The sequence below is a fragment of the Nomascus leucogenys genome, chromosome 5 (genome assembly GCF_006542625.1).
Source record: "Nomascus leucogenys isolate Asia chromosome 5, Asia_NLE_v1, whole genome shotgun sequence".
Classification (NCBI taxonomy): domain Eukaryota; kingdom Metazoa; phylum Chordata; class Mammalia; order Primates; family Hylobatidae; genus Nomascus; species Nomascus leucogenys.
This window is the reverse complement of record NC_044385.1, coordinates 27151927-27173461: the sequence shown is the minus strand read 5'-3', so window position 1 is coordinate 27173461 and position 21535 is coordinate 27151927. Positions and strand designations below refer to the sequence as shown.

At 42.8% G+C, this 21535-nt stretch overlaps 2 protein-coding genes across 4 annotated transcripts in view; one reads left to right on the top strand and one right to left on the bottom strand.

The window, feature by feature from the left end:
• BPNT1 (3'(2'), 5'-bisphosphate nucleotidase 1) overlaps nt 1-10539 on the bottom strand; it is a 30258-nt gene extending 19719 nt beyond the window's left edge. Inside the window, exons 1-3 of one of the 3 annotated variants that reach the window (XM_030812860.1) lie at nt 10363-10496; nt 8963-9039; nt 1070-1197 (exon numbers count right to left, since the gene is read on the bottom strand). In XM_030812860.1, the coding sequence (XP_030668720.1) occupies nt 1070-1189 (120 nt within the window). In that variant the 5' untranslated portion in view covers nt 1190-1197; nt 8963-9039; nt 10363-10496. Of the gene's footprint in view, nt 1-1069; nt 1198-8962; nt 9040-10362 lie in introns of all 3 variants that reach the window. The other 2 variants (XM_030812858.1, XM_030812859.1) reach the window with 2 other exon arrangements.
• A 4284-nt stretch (nt 10540-14823) lies between these two features.
• IARS2 (isoleucyl-tRNA synthetase 2, mitochondrial) overlaps nt 14824-21535 on the top strand; it is a 54731-nt gene continuing 48019 nt past the window's right edge. Inside the window, exons 1-3 of the mRNA XM_003265081.4 lie at nt 14824-15199; nt 16813-16935; nt 21133-21292. Coding sequence (XP_003265129.1) covers nt 14933-15199; nt 16813-16935; nt 21133-21292 — 550 coding nt within the window. The 5' untranslated portion in view covers nt 14824-14932. The remainder of the gene's footprint in view (nt 15200-16812; nt 16936-21132; nt 21293-21535) is intronic.

Sequence of the window (21535 nt, the reverse complement as noted above, 5' to 3'; positions counted from 1 at the left end):
ATGGCGTGATCTCAGCTCACTGTAACCTCCACCTCCCAGGTTCAAGTAATTCTCCTGCCTCAGCCTCCTGAGTAGCTGTGAGTATAGGTGTGCACCACCATGCCTGGCTAATTTTTGTATTTTTAGTGGAGATGGGGTTTCATCATGTTGGTCAGGCTGGTCTCGAACTCCTGACCTTGTGATCCGCCCGCCTTGGCCTCCCAAAGTGCTGAGATTACAGGCGTGAGCCACCGCGCCCGGCCAGAAGATTGTATTTTAAACTGGAACACAAGCATGGTGGTATTTCTTTTAAGAATTGACTATCAGTATTTCTGATAATCTATTTAAGTTTGTAATTACTATACCGGGAAAAACACCCTTGCTTTGAGTTTCTTTTCCCTGAGGAAGAAAAAAATGTATCACTTTGATTATAACAAATATTTATGTAAATGCCAGATTTTACAAAACATGTTGAGTTCACTAAGGATTGCATGGCGTTGCATGTAATAGATTACTCTAGGATTTGAAGCTTGGTTACAATGCCTTGGGGATGGATATGGTTCAGAAGACTCAGACATATAAATAAACATCTTGGATGTAGAAAGTCTGGAGTCTTTTTTTTTTTTTTTTTTTTGAGGTGGAGCCTCGCCCTGTTGCCCAGGCTGGAGTGCAATGGTGCGATCTCGGCTCACTGAAACCTCTGCCTCCCGGGTTCAAGCGATTCTCCTGCCTCAGCCTCCCAAGTAGCTGGGATTACAGGTGCTCGCCACCATGCCTGGCTAATTTTTTGTATCTTTAGTAGAGACGGGATTTCACCATGTTGGCCAGGCTGGTCTCAAACTCCTGACCTCATCATCCGCCTGCCTCGGTCTCCCAAAGTACCGGGATTACAGGCGTGAGCCACCACATCCGGCCTTGGAGTCATTTTCAAAGCAGAGATGGAACCCTTTTGAACCAAGGGTCTTGCAGTCTCCCTAAGGGAGCCATCAATTATTTTAACCGATAAAGTCTGTCCACATTCTTACATCATTTAGTTAAACCTCAAGAACAAAAATCAAGTTGGTATGAAATGATATGAGAGTTTGAGTACCTTCTCCACGATACCCAGGTCTCCTTCAGCAATAACACGTCTGACTATCATTCCTGCCTTTTGAGCAATAGAATATGCTGAGGCTACCAACCGCATCAACACAGTGTTACTGGAAGCCATGGTACACTCTAAAAAGAGATCAAGAAAAACGTCTTGTTAGTTTCAAAGCCAACTACTGGTTTTATTTACTTAAATCCAACTTAACACATGTTGAGTGCTAACTTGGGATTGTTTCCATTAACTGAGTAAATTATTTAATATATATTTACTAAAAGAAACTTGGAAAAAACTCCATTTGGGCATTAACTCTTTCAATAAATTCTATATTTTTTATGTCTCTCTGCAGATGGGGCATGTCAAAGCATAGGAGAAACTGGCCCAGGATGCTGAGCATGTGAAAAAGTTTGTGTATGAGGTGGTGGGTAATGTGCAAAGTATGTGGAAGGTGCTTTGGAGGCTAAAAATATGAGATGTAAGATTTGTGTTTGAGGAGCTAATATTTTGGTGAGTTGTAGATAAAATAATGTAACCTAATATCTGTAACATAAAACTAGGAAGCACCAAAAGAGGTATGAATAGTATAAGGGATGTAGGTGTGTAGGGTGTAATTAAAAAGGGAGGGTGTATTAGTCCATTTTCATACGGCTATAAAGAATGACCCAAGACTGGGTAATTTATTACTTCCAATGGCAAGAACCGCAATTACTTTTGCACCAACCTAATATAAAGGAAAGAGGTTGAATTGACTCACAGTTCAGCATGGCTGGAGAGGCCTAAGGAAACTTAACAGTCATGGCAGAAGACAAGGGGGAAGCAAGACACCTTCTTCACAAGGTGGCAGGAAGAAGTGCCAAGCAAAGGGGGAAGAGCCCCTTAAAAACCATTAGATCTCATGAGAACCACTCACTATCACTGCCCCCCATGACTCAATTACCTCCACCTGGTCTCTCCCTTGACACGTGGGGATTATGAGGATTACAATTTAAGATGAGATTTGGGTGGGGAAACAAAGCCTCACCACATCAGAGGGATTGCGTATAACTATAAATTATTTTCTGAATATCAGTGAATATTCTCTGCTATTATTTACCTCCATCTTCGTCAGTAGCCAAATAAAGAGAACAAGCAAACTAACAAATTATAATGAAGGCCAATCACCTGGAAAAGTAAGGAGTGTCAGAAATCTGTAGCTCCAATGAAATAAACGGAAAAAGCAGCCTTTAGAATCCAGTACATTGCTTTTTTTTTTTTTTTTTTGAGACGGAGTCTTGCTATGTCGTCCAGGCTGGATTGCAGTGGCGCCATCTCGGCTCACTGCAACCTCTGCCTCCCGGGTTCAAGCAGTTCTCTGCCTCAGCCTCCCAAGTAGCTGGGATTACAGGCGCCCACCACCACGCTTGGCTAATTTTTGTATTTTTAGTGGACACGGGGTTGCATCATCTTGGCCAGGCTGGTCTTGAACTCCTGACCTCGTGATCCACCCGCCTTGGCCTCCCAAGTGCTGGGATTACAGGCGTGAGCCACTGTGTCTGGCCTGTACATTCCTTTGAAAATATGAATTCAGGCCGGGCATGGTGGCTAATGCCTGTAATCCCAGCATTTTGGGAGGCCAAGGTGGGCAGCTCACCTGAGGTCAGGAGTTTGAGACCAGTCTAACCAACATGGTGAAACCTTGTCTCTACTAAAAATACAAAAATTAGCTGGGCATGGTGGTGCACACCTGTAATCCCAGCTACTCAGGAGGCTGAGGCAGGAGAATCGCTTGAACCTGGGAGGCAGAGGCTGCAGTGAGCAGAGATCGCACCACTGCACTCTAGCCTGGGCGATAGAGTGAGACTCTGTCTCAAAAAAAAAAAGAAAATATGAATTCAAATCCTGAAATTTTAGTGACTGTTCTGGATGTACCACCCGCATTCCCTTCAGGACTGAAGAGCTTATTTCCCTACTTGCTAAGACAGCTGTCAACAGATGGCCCTCAGCTGCCATCTTTCTTTGGGAGTATATCTGCTGAGAAGGATCACTTCACCTGAAACGTCACAATAGGGAGATTTAAAGGCCATTTCCTACCCCAAGTGGGCTGCCACCCCAGCATTGAAGGGCTATCCAGCTTCCAGAATACCCTATGGGGTCAACTGAGGCCTTAGCTGAGACTGCATCATAGCCCAAGATACCTTCTCCTACTTTCTTCCCTTCCTCCCCTTCCCTTCCACAAACGATCCTGAAAGCACTCCCTAATAAACCTCTTCCACTTTATCTCTGTCTTAGAGTTTTATGGGGAATTAACCTATGACAAAAACTTCCGACCTCTAAATCAAATCAACATTATTTCATCACAATAAGGGAACACATGATTGTTCCCTAGGTGAAAGGACTATAATATATATATAAAAGTCTGTATATATATAAAATAATATATATATTTTATATTTTATATATATATATATATTTTTGAGATGGAGTCTTGCTCTGTCACCCAGACTGGAGTGCAGTGGCACAATCTCAGCTCACTGCAAACTCTGCCTTCGGGGTTCAAGTGATTCTCCTGCCTCAGCCTCCTGAGTAGCTGGGATCATAGACACCTGTTACCACACTCGGCTAATTTTTGTATTTTTAGTAGAGATGGGGTTTCACCATGTTGGCCAGGCTGGTTTTGAATTCCTGACCTCAAGTGATCTGCCCACCTTGGCCTCCCAAAGTGCTGGGATTACATGCCTGAGCCACCGCACTCAGCCCTGGGACTATAGAGAACATTATAAACCTCCATTCAGCAATAGTCATTGTTCTACCATGAATTTCTGATTGAATATTTGATTTGATGTTTTAACATCTTTAACATCTTTTTTCTTTTTTTTTTCTGAGACGTAGTCTCACTCTGTCACCCAGGTTGGAGTGCAGTGGTGCAATCTTGGCTCACTGCAACCTCTGCCTCCCAGGCTCAAGTGATTCTTGTGCCTCAGCCTCCTGAGTAGCTGAGATCACAGGCAACTGACACCACGCCCAGCTAATTTTTGTATTGTTAGTAGAGACGGGGATTCACCATGTTGGCCAGGCTGGTCTTGAACTCCTGACCTCAGGAGATCCACCTGCCTCAGCCTCCCCAAATCCCGGGACTACAGGTGTGAGGCACTGTGCCCAGCCTCCTTTACATCTTGTTTCTATCATCCACATTCTGTTGACAGGAATTATGAACCTAACTGGAACAATAAGTGAAGTGTTTGAAACTCTTCAGAAGGAAGATGGAATTGAAATTTATGGCTGGGCACAGTGGCTCACACCTGTAATCCCAACACTTTGGGAGGCCAAGGCGGGCGGACCATGAGGTCAGGAGTTCGAGACCAGTCTTACTAACATGGTGAAACCGCATGTCTACTAAAAATACAAAAATTGGCTGGGCGTGGTGGAACGCACTTGTAATCCCAGCTACTCAGGAGGCTGAGGCAGGACAATCACATGAACCCGGGAGGTGTAAATTGCAGTGAGCCGAGAGATTGTGCCAGTGCACTCCAGTCTGGGCGACAGAGCAAGATTCCATCTCAAAAATAAAAAAAAAGGAAATTTATGTAAGGTAATGAATACCATATTGTGACCAATAGCTGTCTGGAAATTAAGATGAAAATAAAATGGGTTTCTTTTTTTTTTTTTTGAGACGGAGTCTTGCTCTATCACCCAGGCTGGCGTGATGTCGGCTCACTGCAAACTCCACCTCCCGGGTTCACGCCATTCTCCTGCCTCAGCCTCCCAAGTAGCTGGGACTACAGGCACCCACCACCGCGCCTAGCTAATTTTTTGTATTTTTAGTAGAGACGGGGTTTCACCATGTTAGCCAGGATGGTCTCAATCTCCTGACCTCGTCATCCGCCCACCTCGGCCTCCCAAAGTGCTGGGATTGCAGGCGTGAGCCACCGCGCCGGCCAATAAAACGCGTTTCTAAGTGCAGCTGACACTTGAACAACGTGGCCTTGAACTGCACCGGTTCACTTTGTGGATTTTTTCCAACCAAATGTGGAGAGAAAAGGTATGTAAAACCTGTAGACAGGAAAGGCTGACTTTTTAAAATATATTTTTATTTTATTTTCAAGAGAGTCTGTGATCTGTTAAAACTGAGTTTTCATCTATGAGTGTTTTGGAGGGCCAACTGTGGGACTTGAGTATGTGTAGATTTCAGTATTCTCGGGGGTTCCTGGAATCAACCTCCCTCATAGACTGAGGGATGACTATATATAAAGTGTTTGTTTTATGATATCATAATCAGGCTAGATTAATTTTCTTGGCATACTAGGAGTTACATGTGGAATAAACCAGTTACAATTACTATTAATTCAGGAGCACTTCAGATAGAAAACAGAGAAATAGGGCCAGGCACAGTGGCTCACGCATGTAATCCCAGCACTTTGGGAGGCCGAGGTGGGTGGATCATGAGGTCAGGAGATCGAGACCATCCTGGCTAACACAGTGAAACCCCGTCTCTACTAAAAATACAAAAAATTAGTTGGGTGTGGTGGTGGGCACCTGTAGTCCCAGCTACTCGGGAGGCTGAGGCAGGAGAATGGCATGAACCTGGGAGGCGGAGGTTGCAGTGAGCCGAGATCACTCCACTGCACTCCACCCTGGGCGACAGAGCAAGACTCCGCCTCAAAAGAAAAAGAAAAAGAAAAAAAAAACCAGAGAAATAATTTAGTAAACACTTTTCTGGTCTTATTTCTATTCCTTTATATCCATATCCAGACATATATCTGATTTATTCTGCACTGGAAATGTGGTCTTTGGGCAACTGCTTTGTTCTACCCAGATGTCTTGACCATATTTTAATTATGTGTTCGTATGCTCCTTCAATTCCCATGTTATAAAAGAATTCTTTTGTAATAGGAAGATCACCTTCCCTCACTGTATGGTGTTGTTATAACTTTTCATAGATATCATTTACCTTTGAACCAGTTAAGCAACCACTTGACCTTTGTCAGGCTTCATAAATGACTCAACTACTTCCCCTTGTATTTGCCAAGTCCATGGTATTTTCTTCCAAGGAAAAACTTTCAGGCATTGTCTGTCTACTAATTTCCTCACAAAATGATATTATATTTAATAACCACCAGTTAAAGCTAACATCAGCTTATAAAACATAAGAATGGGAAAAATAAGAAATAGAAGAAAATAAAAATGGGAAAAATAATGTTGACGTAAAGCACACAATGATTTATAAAGAGATTCCACAAATCACTTTTAATTGGCAAATAGGGAAATATTTTTACCATTCTTCTTTGAAGTACTTCTCTGGTCCAAACTGAATTGGTAATGAAATAGTACTATGCCCTAGCCTTAATCATTTTCTTACATATTTTTTAAACAGATGAATACAATGTTGGTTCTTGGTTAAAAAAAAAAAGAAAAAATACATAGTCATATTATCAAAACAAAAAATCTATACAAGAGGTCCCTTTTAGCCTTTTTAATTATGCCCCCTCCTATACTACAATGAGATTTACCTTTTGATGATACAGGTAGATTAAGAGCAAGGCCCAAACTAGCTACAGGCAAGTTAACTTTCTTAAAGCAGTTCAAATAACACCATTGTACTTCCTTCTCTACCAGTTTTACATCTTCTGGGCCTTAAAACACTCTTGTGAAGGTGTCTTTTCTGAAAGCCTAATCTAAAACAGCATAGTGCTTAAGGGCGCAGGTGCTGGAGCCCACTACCTGTGTTCAAATCCTGGCTCAGCTGTGGACCTTGAGAAAACCACTTAAATTCTCTGTGCCCCAATCTGTAAAATGGTAAACACCAAATAATACTGGCTAACCATTATTATGATAGTCCTTATTTTGGTTATTTTGCAGGGACATTAGGGCAGTGTTAAGGGCAAAAAGTTCCTTAGCTTCTCCAACAGTATTCTGACCTTGAGAATACAAAATGATAATCAACATGACCCTCAATCAGAGTATAGGACAGCCTTTTGTTCATAACATTCTGAGCTTGAGGCTTGGAGTAGACAAGAAAAAAAGCTGTATAACACTTAAGGCCATCGACCTAATACCTATCCATTTGAGAAGTCTTTACAACTGCCAAAGGGCTAGTTCAGAAGGATGGAAAAAACAACAGGAATCAAACATTAGTTTCTTCTCATATAACGATTGTGACCATATGAGGATTAGGATCTAAAAATGATGAGTTCCAGGTCAAAATACTAAAATTATTTATATTTCAGAACTTGGCCTGATGATAATGTTCAAGGTCATCTGAAAAAATAAAAATGTAAGCATAATGGAGCAAATTCTGGAAAAAGAACAATGAACAGAGGTATTCCCCTTATCCATTATCAAAATATGATAAAATATGATTTAATCAAAATATGATATAAAAGTTTGGCTAGTGAGGCAAATTAAGGAAATAAATTGTAGAAATAGAACTGAACACACTAAAGGTAGTGTTTCAAATCATGGGGGAAATTCAATTTTGCATAAATGGCAGGGCAGTCGCTAAACTTTTAAATACTTTTTCTTTTTTTTTGATACGTAGCCTTGCTCTGTAGCCCAGGCGAGAGTGCAGTGGCCTGATCTCGGCTCACTGCAACTTCCGCCCCCTAGAGTTCAAGTGATTCTCCTGCCTCATACGGCTGAATAGCTGGAACTACAGGCACGCATCACCACGCCTGGCTAATTTTTTTATAATTTTAGTAGAGATGGGGTTTCACCACATTGGCCAGGCTGGTCTCGAACTCCTGACCTCAAGCAATCCACCCTTCTCGGCCTCCCAAGGTGCTGGGATTACAGGCATGAGCCACCATGCCTGGTCTGAGTTGCTAAACTTTTTTTTCTTTGAGACAGAGTCTCACTCTGTTGCCCAGGCTGGAGTGCAGTGGCGTGATTGCGGCTCACTGCAACCTCCGCCTCCCGGGTTCAGCCAATTCTCCTGCCTCAGCCTCTTGAGTAGCTGGGACTACAGGCACACGCCACCACGCCAGGCTAAGTTTTGTACTTTTAATAGAGATGGGGTTTCACCGTGTTGGCCAGGCTGGTCTTGAACTCCTGACCTTGTGATCCGCCTGCCTCAGCCTCCCAAAGTGCTGGGATTACAGGCGTGAGTTACTCCGCCCGGCCTGAGTTGCTAAACCTTAGGGAAAAAAAATGAGCCGGGCATATTGGCAGGCGCCTGTAACCCTAGCTACTCGGGAGGCTGAGGCAGGATAATCGCTTGAACTTGGGAGGCGGAGGTTGCAGTGAACCGAGATGGTGCCACTGCACTCCAGCCTGGGCGACAGAGCAAGACTCCGCCTCAAAAAAAAAAAAAAAAAGTTGAGTCCTTTTTGCATTCTTTTGATATTTTGATATAAATACATTTTGATATAAATACATTTCAATGCATGGTTTATAAAAGTAAAAAATGAAACCATAAAAGCATGGAAATAAAAATTATAAACTTCATAAGCTTGGTAAATGCCCTTTAAGCATAAAACCAAGAATCCATAAAATATTCTACTGATAAATTTGACTGTATAAAACTAAAAGTTGCCGGGCACGATGGCCTGTAATTCCAGCACTTTGGGAGGCCAAGTTGAGCAGATGACGAGGTCAGGAGTTCAAGACCAGCCTGACCAACTTGGTGAAACCCTGTCTCTACTAAAAATACAAAAATTAGCCGGGCGTGGTGGCACACACCTGTCATCCCAGCTACTAGGGAGGCTGAGGCAGAAGAATTGCTTGAACCCAGGAGGTGGAAGTTGCAGTGAGCTGAGAACATTGGCACCATTGCACTCCAGCCTGGGCGACAGAGTAAGACTCCGTCTCAAAATAAATAAATAAATAAATAAAAATAAAATTAAAACTTCTGCATGGCCAAAATACCATAAACTAAATAAACAGGTACTTGACAAAATAAGAAAAAAATACTGTATCACATACCAGACAAATGAGTTAATTTGTAAAAAAGCTGAATAATCCAATAGAAAAATGAGCAAATAAACAGGAACAGGCAATACCTACAAAGAGAAAAGCACTGGCTATTAAATACATAAATACTCAGCTTCACTAATTATGAAAGAAATGCAAACTAAAACAATGAGAAATGATTATTTTATTTTTAATTTTTATTTATTTATTTATTTTTTGCTCTTGTTGCCCACGCTGGAGTGCAATGGCGAGATCTTGGCTTACTGCAACCTCTGCCTCCCGGGTTTAAGCGATTCTCCTGCCTCAGCCTCCCAAGTAGCTGGGATTACAGGCTTGCAAAACCTAGTCTCTACAAAAAAATGCAAAAATTAGGCGGTGTGGTGGCACATGCCTGTAGTCCCAGCTACTCGGGAGGCTGAGGTGGGAGAATCACCAGACCCTGGGAGATCAAGGTTGCAGTGAGACATAATGGCACCACTGTACTCCAGCCTGGGGGACAGAGCAAGACCCTGTCTTAAAAAAAAAAAAAAAAAGGCCGGGTGTGGTGGCTCACTCCTGTAATCCCAGCACTTTGGGAGGTCAAGACGGGCGGATCACGAGGTCAGGAGATCAAGACCATCCTGACTAACACGGTGAAATCCCGTCTCTACTAAAAATACAAAAAATTAGCTGGGTGTGGTGGCGGGCGCCTGTAGTCCCAGCTACTCGGAGAGGCTGAGGCAGGAGAATGGCGTGAACCCGGGAGGCGGAGCTTGCAGTGAGCCGAGATCGCGCCACTGCACTCCAGCCTGGGTGACAGAGCGAGACTCTGTCTCAAAAAAAAAAACAAAAAAAAAACAAAAAAAAAAAGAGAAAAAGAAGGAAGAAGGAGGAGGAAGGAGGAAGAAGAAGGAAGAAGAAGAAGAAAAGAAGAGTTTGTCCTTTGTCCAGTTTGCAAGGGTGTGAAGGAACATGTTCCTGAGCATTGTTGGCAAAGCGGTGAACGCTCTTAGCAGAGTTTTGAGAACGGTAATAAAAGTATAATGTACATATCTTTTGAACCAGCAATTATATTTCCAGAGAAATCCAAATAAATCACGCAAACCTACAAATATGTAGAAATGGTAGTTGGAAGAATATTTGCTATTTAAATAAATTTAATTTTGGGTGCCAAGCAGTTTCTAAATTTGGGTGCATCAACAAAGTCAATGTCTAGGTTTGTCTTGTTCCTACAATATATGGCTATAAAAACCTTCCGGATCGTGCAAATAAAAGCACAGATAAACAATTAAAATATTGACACTCAAGAGTCCAAGTCCGAAATTAGAATATCTGGAGAAGCAATCTGATTCACATAAACCTTTTTTATTTTATTTTTTAACATAAATCCTATCTACCTGGCTCTTGCCCTGACCAGCAGGAGAGAAACTTACGGTGACAAACCTGGAACAACGTTGGACCAAAAACACTTCAGGACAGCAAAAGCGCGCTATCGTAGACCCAGGTCCCTCGCTGCATCCAATACCGAGATTTCGCACTGTCAGTAAGTCTTTCGAGATGGATGGCATCCCTACCTCAGCTACTGAGCATGCGGGAAACTCCGCGCAAGCGCACAACAGCGATTTGACACAGCCTCTTTAGACTCCTGATCCGCAGGAAAATTCCACTTGTCCGTGTTTTCTCCAAGCTCTCCCTAGGTGCAAGTCACCTGTTGTAAGTAAATAAAAGCGAAAGGTGTGTCAACTTTCAAAGATTGGCTAAAAAAAAAAGAAGAAGAAGCAAAGAACACATTAAGCCAGCAACAGTGTGTTGAAAAAAAAAAAAAAAAGATTGGTTTTGGTTTCAGCTGTCTTCCAGCCCACTTCGTAGAGTTCACTGTTTTAAAATGTTCGTTGGATTAGTGATATCGCTCTGCGGCTATTTAACTTCGAACCCCTAGCGGTCCGTGGACAGCCTTCAGCAGGTCCACCACACACACCTCCACCTCCCACTCCCCACGCAACAACAAAGCAACTTTATGCAGAATTGTGTCAAAGATGCTTGCTTACTTTTTTTTTTTTTTTTTTTTAAGAGAGAGATAGCTTGCTCTGTCGCGCAGAGTCGATTACGGCTCACTGCTGCCTTCCCACTTCTAGGCTCAAGCCATCCTCCCGCCTCAGCCTTCCGTGTAGCTGGGACTACTGGTGCAGGTGCGCGCCACCACACCGGGCTAATTAAAATATTTTTTTTGTACAGATGGGATCTTTTACTGGGGGGCTTGGTTGGGGAAGGGGGCAGTGTCTCACCCTGTCGCCCAGGCTGGAGTGCAGTGGCCCAGTCTAGGCTCACTACAACCTCCGCCTCCTGGGTTCAAGCGATCCTTCCTCTTTAGCCTCCCAAGTAGCTAAGACCACAGGCGCGCCACCACGCCAGGCTAATTTTGTTTGTTTGTTTTTTAAGTACAGGCGGGGTTTCATCATATTGGCTAGGCTGGTCTTGAACTCCTGACCCCAGGTGATCTGCTCACCTTGGCCTCCCAAAGTGCTGGGATTACATGTGTGAGCCACTACGCCCAGCCTAAAAAGGTTTTTACTTCTTCATTTGATTTTCACAATAACTCTGTAAGTTAATGTATATTTTTGGGAAGTAGCAAAATATACATAACTTAAATTATATTACTTTAACCATATATATATATATATATAGAGAGAGAGAGAGAGAGAGAGAGAGACGATGTCTTACTTTGTCTCCCAGGCTGGAGTGCAATGGCTTGATCTTGGCTCACTGCAACCTCTGCCTCCCAGGGTTCAAGCTATTCTCCTGCTTCAGCCTCCCGAGTAACTGGGACTACAGGCGCGCACCACCCCGCCCAGCTAGTTTTTGCATTTTTTTTAGTAAAGACGGGGTTTCACCATATTGGCCAGGCTGGTCTCGAACTCCTGACCTCATGATCTGACCGCCTCGGCCTCCCAAAGTGCTGGGAGCATGAGCCACTGCGCCTGGCCATACTTTGTTTTTTATAATTAAATTGTATAATTACATGACAAGTACAAATGGCTTAAATAAAGACAAACATAATGCAAGGTAAGCTCAACAAGTGAGAATAGAAATCTGCAGTCATCCTAAAGAGTAGCCATCTCCCAAGTGTTCATTGTATCCTCTCATAGGTTTTACAAGAAAACGGCATAGCTGAATTCAGCAAGTTATGTAGAGGTTGGTTAGGAGAGTTTCTATGTAAATATATCTTTGTGCTCCTGGAAGACTATAGTTGTGATAGATCCCAGATGCGAAACCGTGGGTCAAAGATGAAGTGCATTTTATTTTATTTTTTGGAGATGGAATCTCCCTCTGTTGCCCAGGCTGGTGTGCAGTGGACTGATTTCTCACTGCAACCTCTGCCTCCCGAGTTCAAGTGATTCTTCTGCCTCAGCCTCCAGAGTAGCCTCCAGAGTAGCCACTCCTGGCTAATTTTTTGTATTTTTACTAGAGATGGGGTTTCACCATGTTGGCCAGGCTGGTCTCGAACTCCTGAACTCAGGTGATCCACTCGCCTCAGCCTCCCAAAGTGCTGAGGTTACAGCCATGAGCCAACACGCCCAGTTGAAGTGCATCTTAAATGGTGATGGATACTGCTAAATTGCCGTTCGAAAAGATAGTACTTTTTTTTTTTTTGAGACATAGTTCACTCTTGTTGCCCAGGCTGGAGTACAATGACACGATCTTGGCTCACTGCAACCTCAGCCTCCTGGGTTCCAGCGTTCTCCTGCCTCAGCTTCCCGAGTAGCTGGGACTACAGGCATGCGCCATCACGCCCAGCTAATTTTGTATTTTTAGTAGAGATGGGGTTTCTCCATGTTGGTCAGGCTGATCTCGAACTTCCAACCTCCGGTGATCCACCCGCCTTGGCCTCCCGAAGTGCTGGGATTATAGGCATAAGCCACCGCACCTGGCCGACAGTACATATTTAATGCTACCATCAGCAGTCCACTTTCACACATTCTCCCAAGCCCTGTTATCAAACTTCTTAATTTTTGCTCTAATCTGCTGGAAAGAAAATGGTATTTTAACTGTCTATTCTCATGACTCCTAAAGTTGAGGATCTTTTTATGTTTATTGGCTGTTTCCACTTCTGTGTCTCTGAGTTGACTGTTCATTTCTTTTGCCTTATTATTATTATTATTTTTGAGACAGACTCTCACTGTGTTGCCCAGGCAGGAGTGTAGTGGTGCAATCATGGCCCACTTGTAGCCTTGACCTCCTGGGCTAAAGTGATCCTCCCCCCACAGCCTCTGAAGCAGCTGGGACCACAAGCACATGCCACTACATCCAGCTAATTTAAAAAATTATTTCAGGGACAGGGGTCTCCCTATGTTGCCCAGGGTTGTCTCAAACTCCTGGGCTCAAGTGATATTTCCACTTCAGCCTCCTAAAGTGCTGGGATTATAGGCATGAGCTACTGTGTCCAGCTTCTTTTATCCTTTTTTTAAAAAATTGTGTTGTTTACATTTATCTTTTTGATCTGTAGCAGCTCTTTATGCATTTTGTATATTATTATTTTTTAATGTGTAGCAAATGTTTTCTTCCACAGTATAGTGTAGGGAAGGCAACATAACATAGTGGCTATGCACACACACTGGAATCTAACTGCCTGGGTTTGAATTCCAGCTGTGCTACTTAGTTGTATCATCTTGAGCAAGTTACATAACTCTATGTGCCTCAGTTTCCTGATCTGTGAAATGGTAATACTCATAGTTCCCATCTCACATGTTTTTTTGGTATGCTGTGTCTTCACCTCATCTGGTTTTGAAGATTAAGTGAGTTAATTCAGGTACAGAGCTGGAGTCACTGACTGGTGAAAGGCTGACATTGATTGAGTGCTTTCTGTTTGTCACTTGGTTTCTCACTTTCCGGTATCTTTTTTTGGTATATACAAATTTTCATACTTGTAGAAAATCTGTCCTTCTTATTCATTGAACTAAATGTTCTGGATGTTGTGTTTTATGATTAGGAAGGCTATTCCCAAGATGTATACTCTACAATGAAATGGTAACAATTGTGAACTATTATGAATTGGACAACCAAATAGAGCAGAACCTGTCAGAAACAGGAGCAGAAGTTGCTATACATACCATACTATTCTATGAGTGGGATATAACAGGGATTTAAGAGAATCTTAAAAAAAGGTTAGATTGTTTTATAATATTATTAAAATTTATGGGAAGTCACTGATTTGGACTGAGCTCCTGCACTAGGCTGTTTACTTGTAAGGTCTGCGTTCCAGGAAATCAGGAGAGATGATAGCCAAATCCATTAAGCCAAATGGTGTCTGCTTTTCGTTCCCTGTTTCTGTCTTCTTCAACCTTTTCTGCCTATAAACCTCACCCTGCCCCCACAGCTCATCAGAGATCCTTTCTATTTTGTAGAAAGGTTTAGGAATATTTAATAATAGCCAATTAGATCTTTAAAACTCGATTTGCTGAAATTTTATTATTTTACAATATTTTCACTGAACTTTGTGCTGCCCACAGTGGTAGTCATTACCCAAGTGTGCCTGTTGAGGCCTTGCCATGAGTTTAGCCCAGATTGAGATGTGCAGTATGTGCAAAGTACATGTCAAATTTCAAAGGCTTCGTTTGAAGAGAATATGTAAAACATCTTACTTTTTATTGGCTACATGTTACAGTGATACAATCATAGCTATGTTGTGTTAAATTAAAAAAATATATATATATATTTAAAAAGCAGGGCACAGCGATTGGACTATGAGCCCCACCTTTCCCCGCCCCCGTGAATCTGAGCCCGCCCCCCGGCGGCTGCTTGGAGGACCCGGAGGTGGCTCAGTCTCCGCGGACTCCGGGAAGGCGGTGCCCACCGCCCCGCCCCCCCTACCCGCCGCTCCCTCCCCGCCCCTTCCGTTCCCGGAGCGCGTGCGCCCTCTTACTCGGCTCTCCTTGGTTTCCTGGGGTCCTGCCCCTTCAAGCTGGGGCGCGAGCGGAGGACCCCGCGCTCAGGGGTTGCGCGGCCATGCGTTGGGGGCTGCGTCCTCGCGGGCCGGGGGCGGCCGCCCTGGCCACTGCCCGAAGTTTGTGGGGGACGCCCCGCCTTCCCTGCAGCCCGGGATGGCAAGGGGCGACGAAGAGGTTTCTGGTGCGGTCGGTCTCCGGAGCCAGTAACCACCAGCCGAACTCGAATAGTGGCAGATACCGGGACACGGTGCTGCTGCCGCAGACCAGCTTCCCCATGAAGCTGCTGGGCCGCCAGCAGCCGGACACGGAGCTGGAGATCCAGCAGGTACGGGCCCCGCCTCGGCGCGGGGCCTCCGGAGAGGCCAGATCCGGCCGCGGGCACTGGGCGCTCGCAGGAGCCACACCTCTGCGCTCCACGCCGGTGCGGGTGGGCGGGGGTGTGACCAGATCGGTGGAATTCGTCTGCTTCGCACAAATTTTGTGGGCTGAAAACCTAAGTGAAGAAATCTCTAGATAAGTCCCTCCTTTGTACCAGGTTCCGGAGCGGGACTTGAAGGGGTCACTAGCGATGCCCAGATACCAGCATGTATCGCACGTATGTCCCATTTCTACCGTAGATAAAACAGGTCGACTTTGGGCACTTTCCAATGCCTTGTAAAAAGTAAATTCACATGTCCACATGTAAATAAAAACCCAGGCTGGGCGCAGTGGCTCGCGTCTGTAATCCCAGAACTTTGAAAGGCCAAGGCGGGAGAATCGCTTGAGCCAAGAGTTCGAGACCATACTGGCTAGTCACACCCACCCCCCCATCCTTAAAAAAAAACTTAAAAACCTCAATTATGATGAATGAAGGGGAAGTTGAAGCCCACTTCTTGGATCTTTTAGATCCCTAGTTGGAATTATGACTCGTTTGAACTCCCCCAGGCTGGAGTGCAATGGCGCGATCTCGGCTCACTACAACCTTCGCCTCCCGGGCTCGGGCAATTCTCCTGCCTTAGCCTCCCGAGTCGCTGGGATTACAGGTGTGCACCACCATGCCCGGCTAATTTTTATATTTTTAGTAGAGATGGAGTTTCACCATGTTGGCCAGGGTGGTCTCTAACTCCTGACCTCAAGTGATCTTCCCGCCTCGGCCTCCCAAAGTGCTGGGATTACAGGCATGAGCCACTGCGCCCAGCCTAAACTGAACTTTTTAAGAGCAGAGATTCCTCTTGTTAGTTTCTGCAATTCTAGTCTTTAAAAATCCCTGATATTCTTGGAATATTGGTTAAGTAAATATACTTAGCCTAAATATTCTGACAGTTATAAGAGTTCATCTAATTTTTTAAAGGCTTTTTAGTCAGTACCTTCTGTATGCCAGAAAGAGTGACAGTTTCAAATGTTTCCTCGTTTAATCTTCACACCAGCCCTGTAAGATGGATTTTAGCACTTTTTTTTTTTTCAGATGGGAAAGCAGGCCCATAAGTGCACAGTAACTTGGCCAAGATCACACAGCAAGTGAGGGAAGGGAAGTAAGACTGCCATGCATGTTGTTACCAGATTTGGGGAATGGCAAGCATTGCAGCCAAAGAATAGCAAGAATATGTTTGTCGGGAATGCGCAGGTCCTTCAACATGTCGGGGGTGAGGAGTGAAGCATGGGGAGTGATGAGAGAATGCCCGAGAACTTAGCGGTACTAAACCTTTGTAGGGTCCTGCATATCATATAGAGTTTAGACTTCAGTCTGAGGTGTATGGAGAAACTACTGAAAGATTTTAAGAGATGCGTACTTAGACACGCATTTCAGAAACCTCACCTTGTATTTCAGAGTTGAGTAGATTGGAATGGAATAGATTGGAATGGAATTGGAATGGAAATAAGCAAGTGTTGCCTATTATTTATGGTTAGACTCAGGAGTATGTATTTATATAATGTTTAGATATCTTTTTTTTTAAACAGAAATGTGGATTTTCAGAACTTTATTCATGGCAAAGAGAAAGAAAAGTAAAGACAGAATTTTGCCTTCATGATGGACCTCCTTATGCAAATGGTGACGCTCATGTTGGACATGCTTTAAATAAGGTAACTGTAATTTAGGTTATGACACTTGAAAGAAAGTGTTTATGTAAATACTCTTTATAAATGTGTATTCTAATTATATGATAATTATGTAAATTTACATTTGCACATAAAACTAAAACATTTTCATAGAAAGCAATATACAATTTTAGTACTGCATGAAAAAAACATTGCTGCTATTTGCTTTGAGCTTAATGTTATATTAGTAAATATAATCTTATTCAGTGCATAATTATCGTGTGAGGTATTGTTCTAGAATCTGGGAATGGCAGTGGACAAAAAAAAGGTATGTCTTGGCCGGGCGGTATGGCTCATGCCTGTAATCAGTGCCTGGCCCACAGATATCAATAATTCATTATTTTCTAAAATGCTTAGTAGTATTTCATTGAGAGAATATGTTAATACTACAATCTGTTCACTCATTTTTCAGTTCTTTATTTTTTGTAGATTTCAGTGGAAATTTGGGGGAGGAAGTGGGCTTAAGCATCTGTAGTTTCAAAACCAGGAATTTGGTCACTGAATGGGTCAATAGTGCTATTAGAGACCAGGCGCGGTAGCTCACGCCTGTAATCCGAGCACTTTGGGAGGCCAAGGTGGGCGGATCACGAGGTCAGGAGATCGAGACCATCCTGGCTAACACGGTGAAACCCCTTCTCTACTAAAAATACAAAAAATTAGCCAGGCGTGGTGGCGGGCGCCTATAGTCCCAGCTACTTGGGAGGCTGAGGTAGGAGAATGGCGTGAACCCGGGAGGTGAAGCTTGCAGTGAGCCGAGATCACGCCACTGCACTCCAGCCTCGGCGACAGAGCAAGACTCCGTCTCAAAAAAAAAAAAAAAATCATGTTTTGTGATATAAATACAGAATAAAACTCTATTATTTCAAACACTTTTGCAAGGAATAGAAGAGCCAACTCTAACTGGATTAAGCAAAGAGAGAGAATTTACTGGCTATTTTACTGTAGAGTCCAGATAGTTTTAGCCACCTGCATAGCTGGATCGGGAATTCAAATAAAATTAAGAATTGGTTTCTCTCTGTCTCTCACTCTTTGCTACTTTGGTGACTGCCCCACCCCAGACCCCCAGCACATTTCCCAGTAGTTTCAGGCTTACATTATTCCACCTTCTCTTTCCCAACAATTCTTTTTTTTTTTTTTTTTTGAGACAGAGTCTTGTACTGTCGCCCAGACTGGAGTGCAGTGGTGCAATCTTGGCTCACTGCAATCTCCGCCTCCTGGGTTCAAGCGATTCTCCTGCCTCAGCCTCTTAAGTACCTGGGACTACAGGCGCCTGCCACCACGCCCAGCTAATTTTTTGTATTTTTAGTAGAGACGGGGTTTCACTGTTAGCCAGGATGGTCTCGATCTCCTGACCTCATGATCTGCCCGCCTCGGCCTCCCAAAGTGCTGGGATTACAGGCCTGAGCCACCGCGTCTGGCCCCCAACGATTCTTATAAAAGTCCTAGAATTGAATCTCATTGGCCTGATTTGGGTCGCACATCTATTTCTGAATCAGTCATTGCAGACTTGGGGATAGAATATGTTAATGGCTACGTGTGATCACATGTTCACTCTTGGAGCTGGAGCAGAGGGAGCCAGCTCCATGTGGATTGAGGGCAAAAGAAGAATTGCCTAAAAAACAGTGGCATCTTTTTTTGTTGTTCTTTGAGACAGAGTCTCGCGCTGTCGCCCAGGCTGGAGTGCAGTGGTGCAATCTCCGCTCACAGCAAGCTCCGCCTCCTGGGTTCACACCATTCTCCTGCCTCAGCCTCCCGAATAGCTGGGACTACAGGCGCCTGCCACCATGCCTGGCTAATTTTTTGTATTATTAGTATTATTTTGTAGTAGAGATGGGGTTTCACCGTGTTAGCCAGGATGGTCTCGATCTCCTGACTTCATGATCCACCCGCCTCGGCCTCCCAAAGTGCTGGGGTTACAGGCATGAGCCACTGCACCCGGCCAAAACAGTGGCATCTTACAAAACTATCTCTCACTTGAAGAGAAGCCTTCTTGAAACCCTTAGCAAAGAGCATGAGCACTTTGGAACTAGGGGAGGACCAATTCTTGCTCTTCCTCACACATGCTAATTATGGTCTTGCTTGCTTTTTCCTCTTCCTAGAATGCATCACCAGAATATTCACATGGATCACCTCCTCATTTCTTTCAGATTCTGTTCAAATGTCATCTTATCAGGCTCTACTGACTTCCCTTTAAAATGGTACCACCCCCAGCCCGTAAATGTCATTTTCTAACCCTATAATTTGCTTTTTTCTCCATAGTGTGTGATATGTTGGTATATATTCTGTGTTCCTCCATGAGAAAAAAGACCTTATCGTGTTTGTTTACTACCATATTCTAGGTTCCTAGAAAAATTCTTGACATATAGTAGGCATTCAGATATTTATCCGTCAAACAAAGCAATGCATGAATATTAGAAAAATGAAAGGAACAGAGATAAATGACTCTTAAAAGTATGGAGGAACTTTTTTTGGGGAGAAGGAGGGTGGTGTTTGATACTGAGGAGTTAGTAAAATATTCCTATTATATTGCTACTATTCTTTTCACTAGAGGCTTCATATATTATATTTTATTATTACATTTAAGAATCCTTATTAGGTACACTGTTAATTATTAGTTTCAGTGATTGATTTCATCCTGTTCATATGACTGAAAGCAACACTATTGAGTAGAAATATAATGCAAGCGGCTGGGCGTGGTGGGTCACGCCTGTAATCCCAGCACTTTGGGAGGCTGAGGCGGGCAGATCATCAGGTCAGGAGTTCGAGACCAGCCTGACCAACATGGTGAAACCCCCTCTCTACTGAAAATACAAAAAAATTAGCTGGGCACGGTGGTGTGTGCCTGTAATCCAGCTATTTAGGAGGCCGAGGCAGGAGAATCACTTGAACCTGGAAGGCAGGGGTTGCAGTGAGCCGAGATAGCGCCACTGTTCTCCAGCTTGGGCAACAGAGCGAGACTCCGTCTCAAAAAAAAAAAAAAAAAAAGAAATATAAGAAATATAATGCAAGCTACAAATTTGTGCCACATAGGTAAGTTAAAATTTTTCTAGTGGCCCCAGAAAATAATGAAAAGAAACAAGCGAAATTAATTTTAGTATTACATTTAACCCAACATATCTAAAATATCATTTCAACATACAGTCAATGTAAAACATTTTTGAGATATATCACATTTTCGTAACATGTTTGAAATCAGGTATATATTTTATAATTTACATTGCATCTGAATTTGGGCTAGCACCAAAAATCACATGTGGCCAGTGGCTATTGTATAAGATACCATTGTTTAGAGCATATATGCATCCATGTATTCATGTATTTGATAAATATGTATAGACTAGTGCCAGAAACCATTCGAAAGGCTGGAATTCATGGGTGAAGAGGACAGATGGCCTCTCTGATTTCATGGAGTTTATGTTTTGCAGGGAAGAGACAAAAAAATAAGTAAACCATTTCCAAAGAGATAAGTGGAAAGGAGGCTATTTATATGATGATTGATTTAAATAATATACCCAGAGTAAAGTGTACCAATCTTAAGTATATATAGCTAGGTCAATTTTTTTTTTTTAGTGTGACAACCACTCAGATCACAAGGCTCCTTCCTGTTCATTAGTAAACAGTTTGAAATTAGAGTTTTTAAAGGGGGGAAAGGATGGGAGTAGAATATAATAATACCTTTTCTACTTTTGATAGGTATGGAAAGGAGGAAATTGTTTTCTGGACTACTGGGCTAGTGGTCAGAGCGCTGTTTCCTCTTGGGAAGAAGGAAATTGAGCTTGGAGGCAAATCTATCCTTTGCCTTTGATTCCCCCATTCAACTATGGTAATACATTTTTTAAAAGGCTCTGCTGCCCTCTAGTATCTAAAATGAACTTAAAAAGGTAAATTAGTTCTAGAACTATACCTAATGAAAAGGTCTACTGTTTAATAAGGGTTGTGTCAATGACAGAGTTAACCACAATATTCCATTCTCTGAGTACACTGTAAGTTCTGCAATAGTTCAATGATATTTTTTAGCTCAATATAAATAATATTAGACTATTTGTGTTTTTTTATACGAGTTAATTTATACATATCCGTTCAAATTGCAGTTTTAAAAATGGTATTAAGTTTAAAAAAAGAACATAAATTGTAGGCCAAATGTTTTATGTATGAATGATAATTATCATTTTATCTTTGCAGATTTTGAAAGACATAGCCAATCGATTCCATATGATGAATGGCTCCAAAATACATTTTGTGCCCGGCTGGGATTGTCATGGGTTGCCCATTGAAATAAAAGTATTATCAGAACTTGGTAGAGAAGCTCAGAATCTTTCAGCTGTGGAAATTAGAGAGAAAGGTAAATAATCTCTATTTCTGTTTTAAAATGATATTTGTAAACACTTAGGGTCCTTGGGAAAGTCAGAACTTTACCAAAGGAACCTTTTGTTTGGGTTTGGTTTGCTTATAATGAGATCTATTGGAAACGCCTTTCTGTCACAGAAAATTCAGATTTTATTTCATTGATTTTTGTAAGAATTTATGTTTGGATATTGAAGGAAAGACTTTGTGAGCATTTCTGATTGCATTCTCAGTTTCTTAA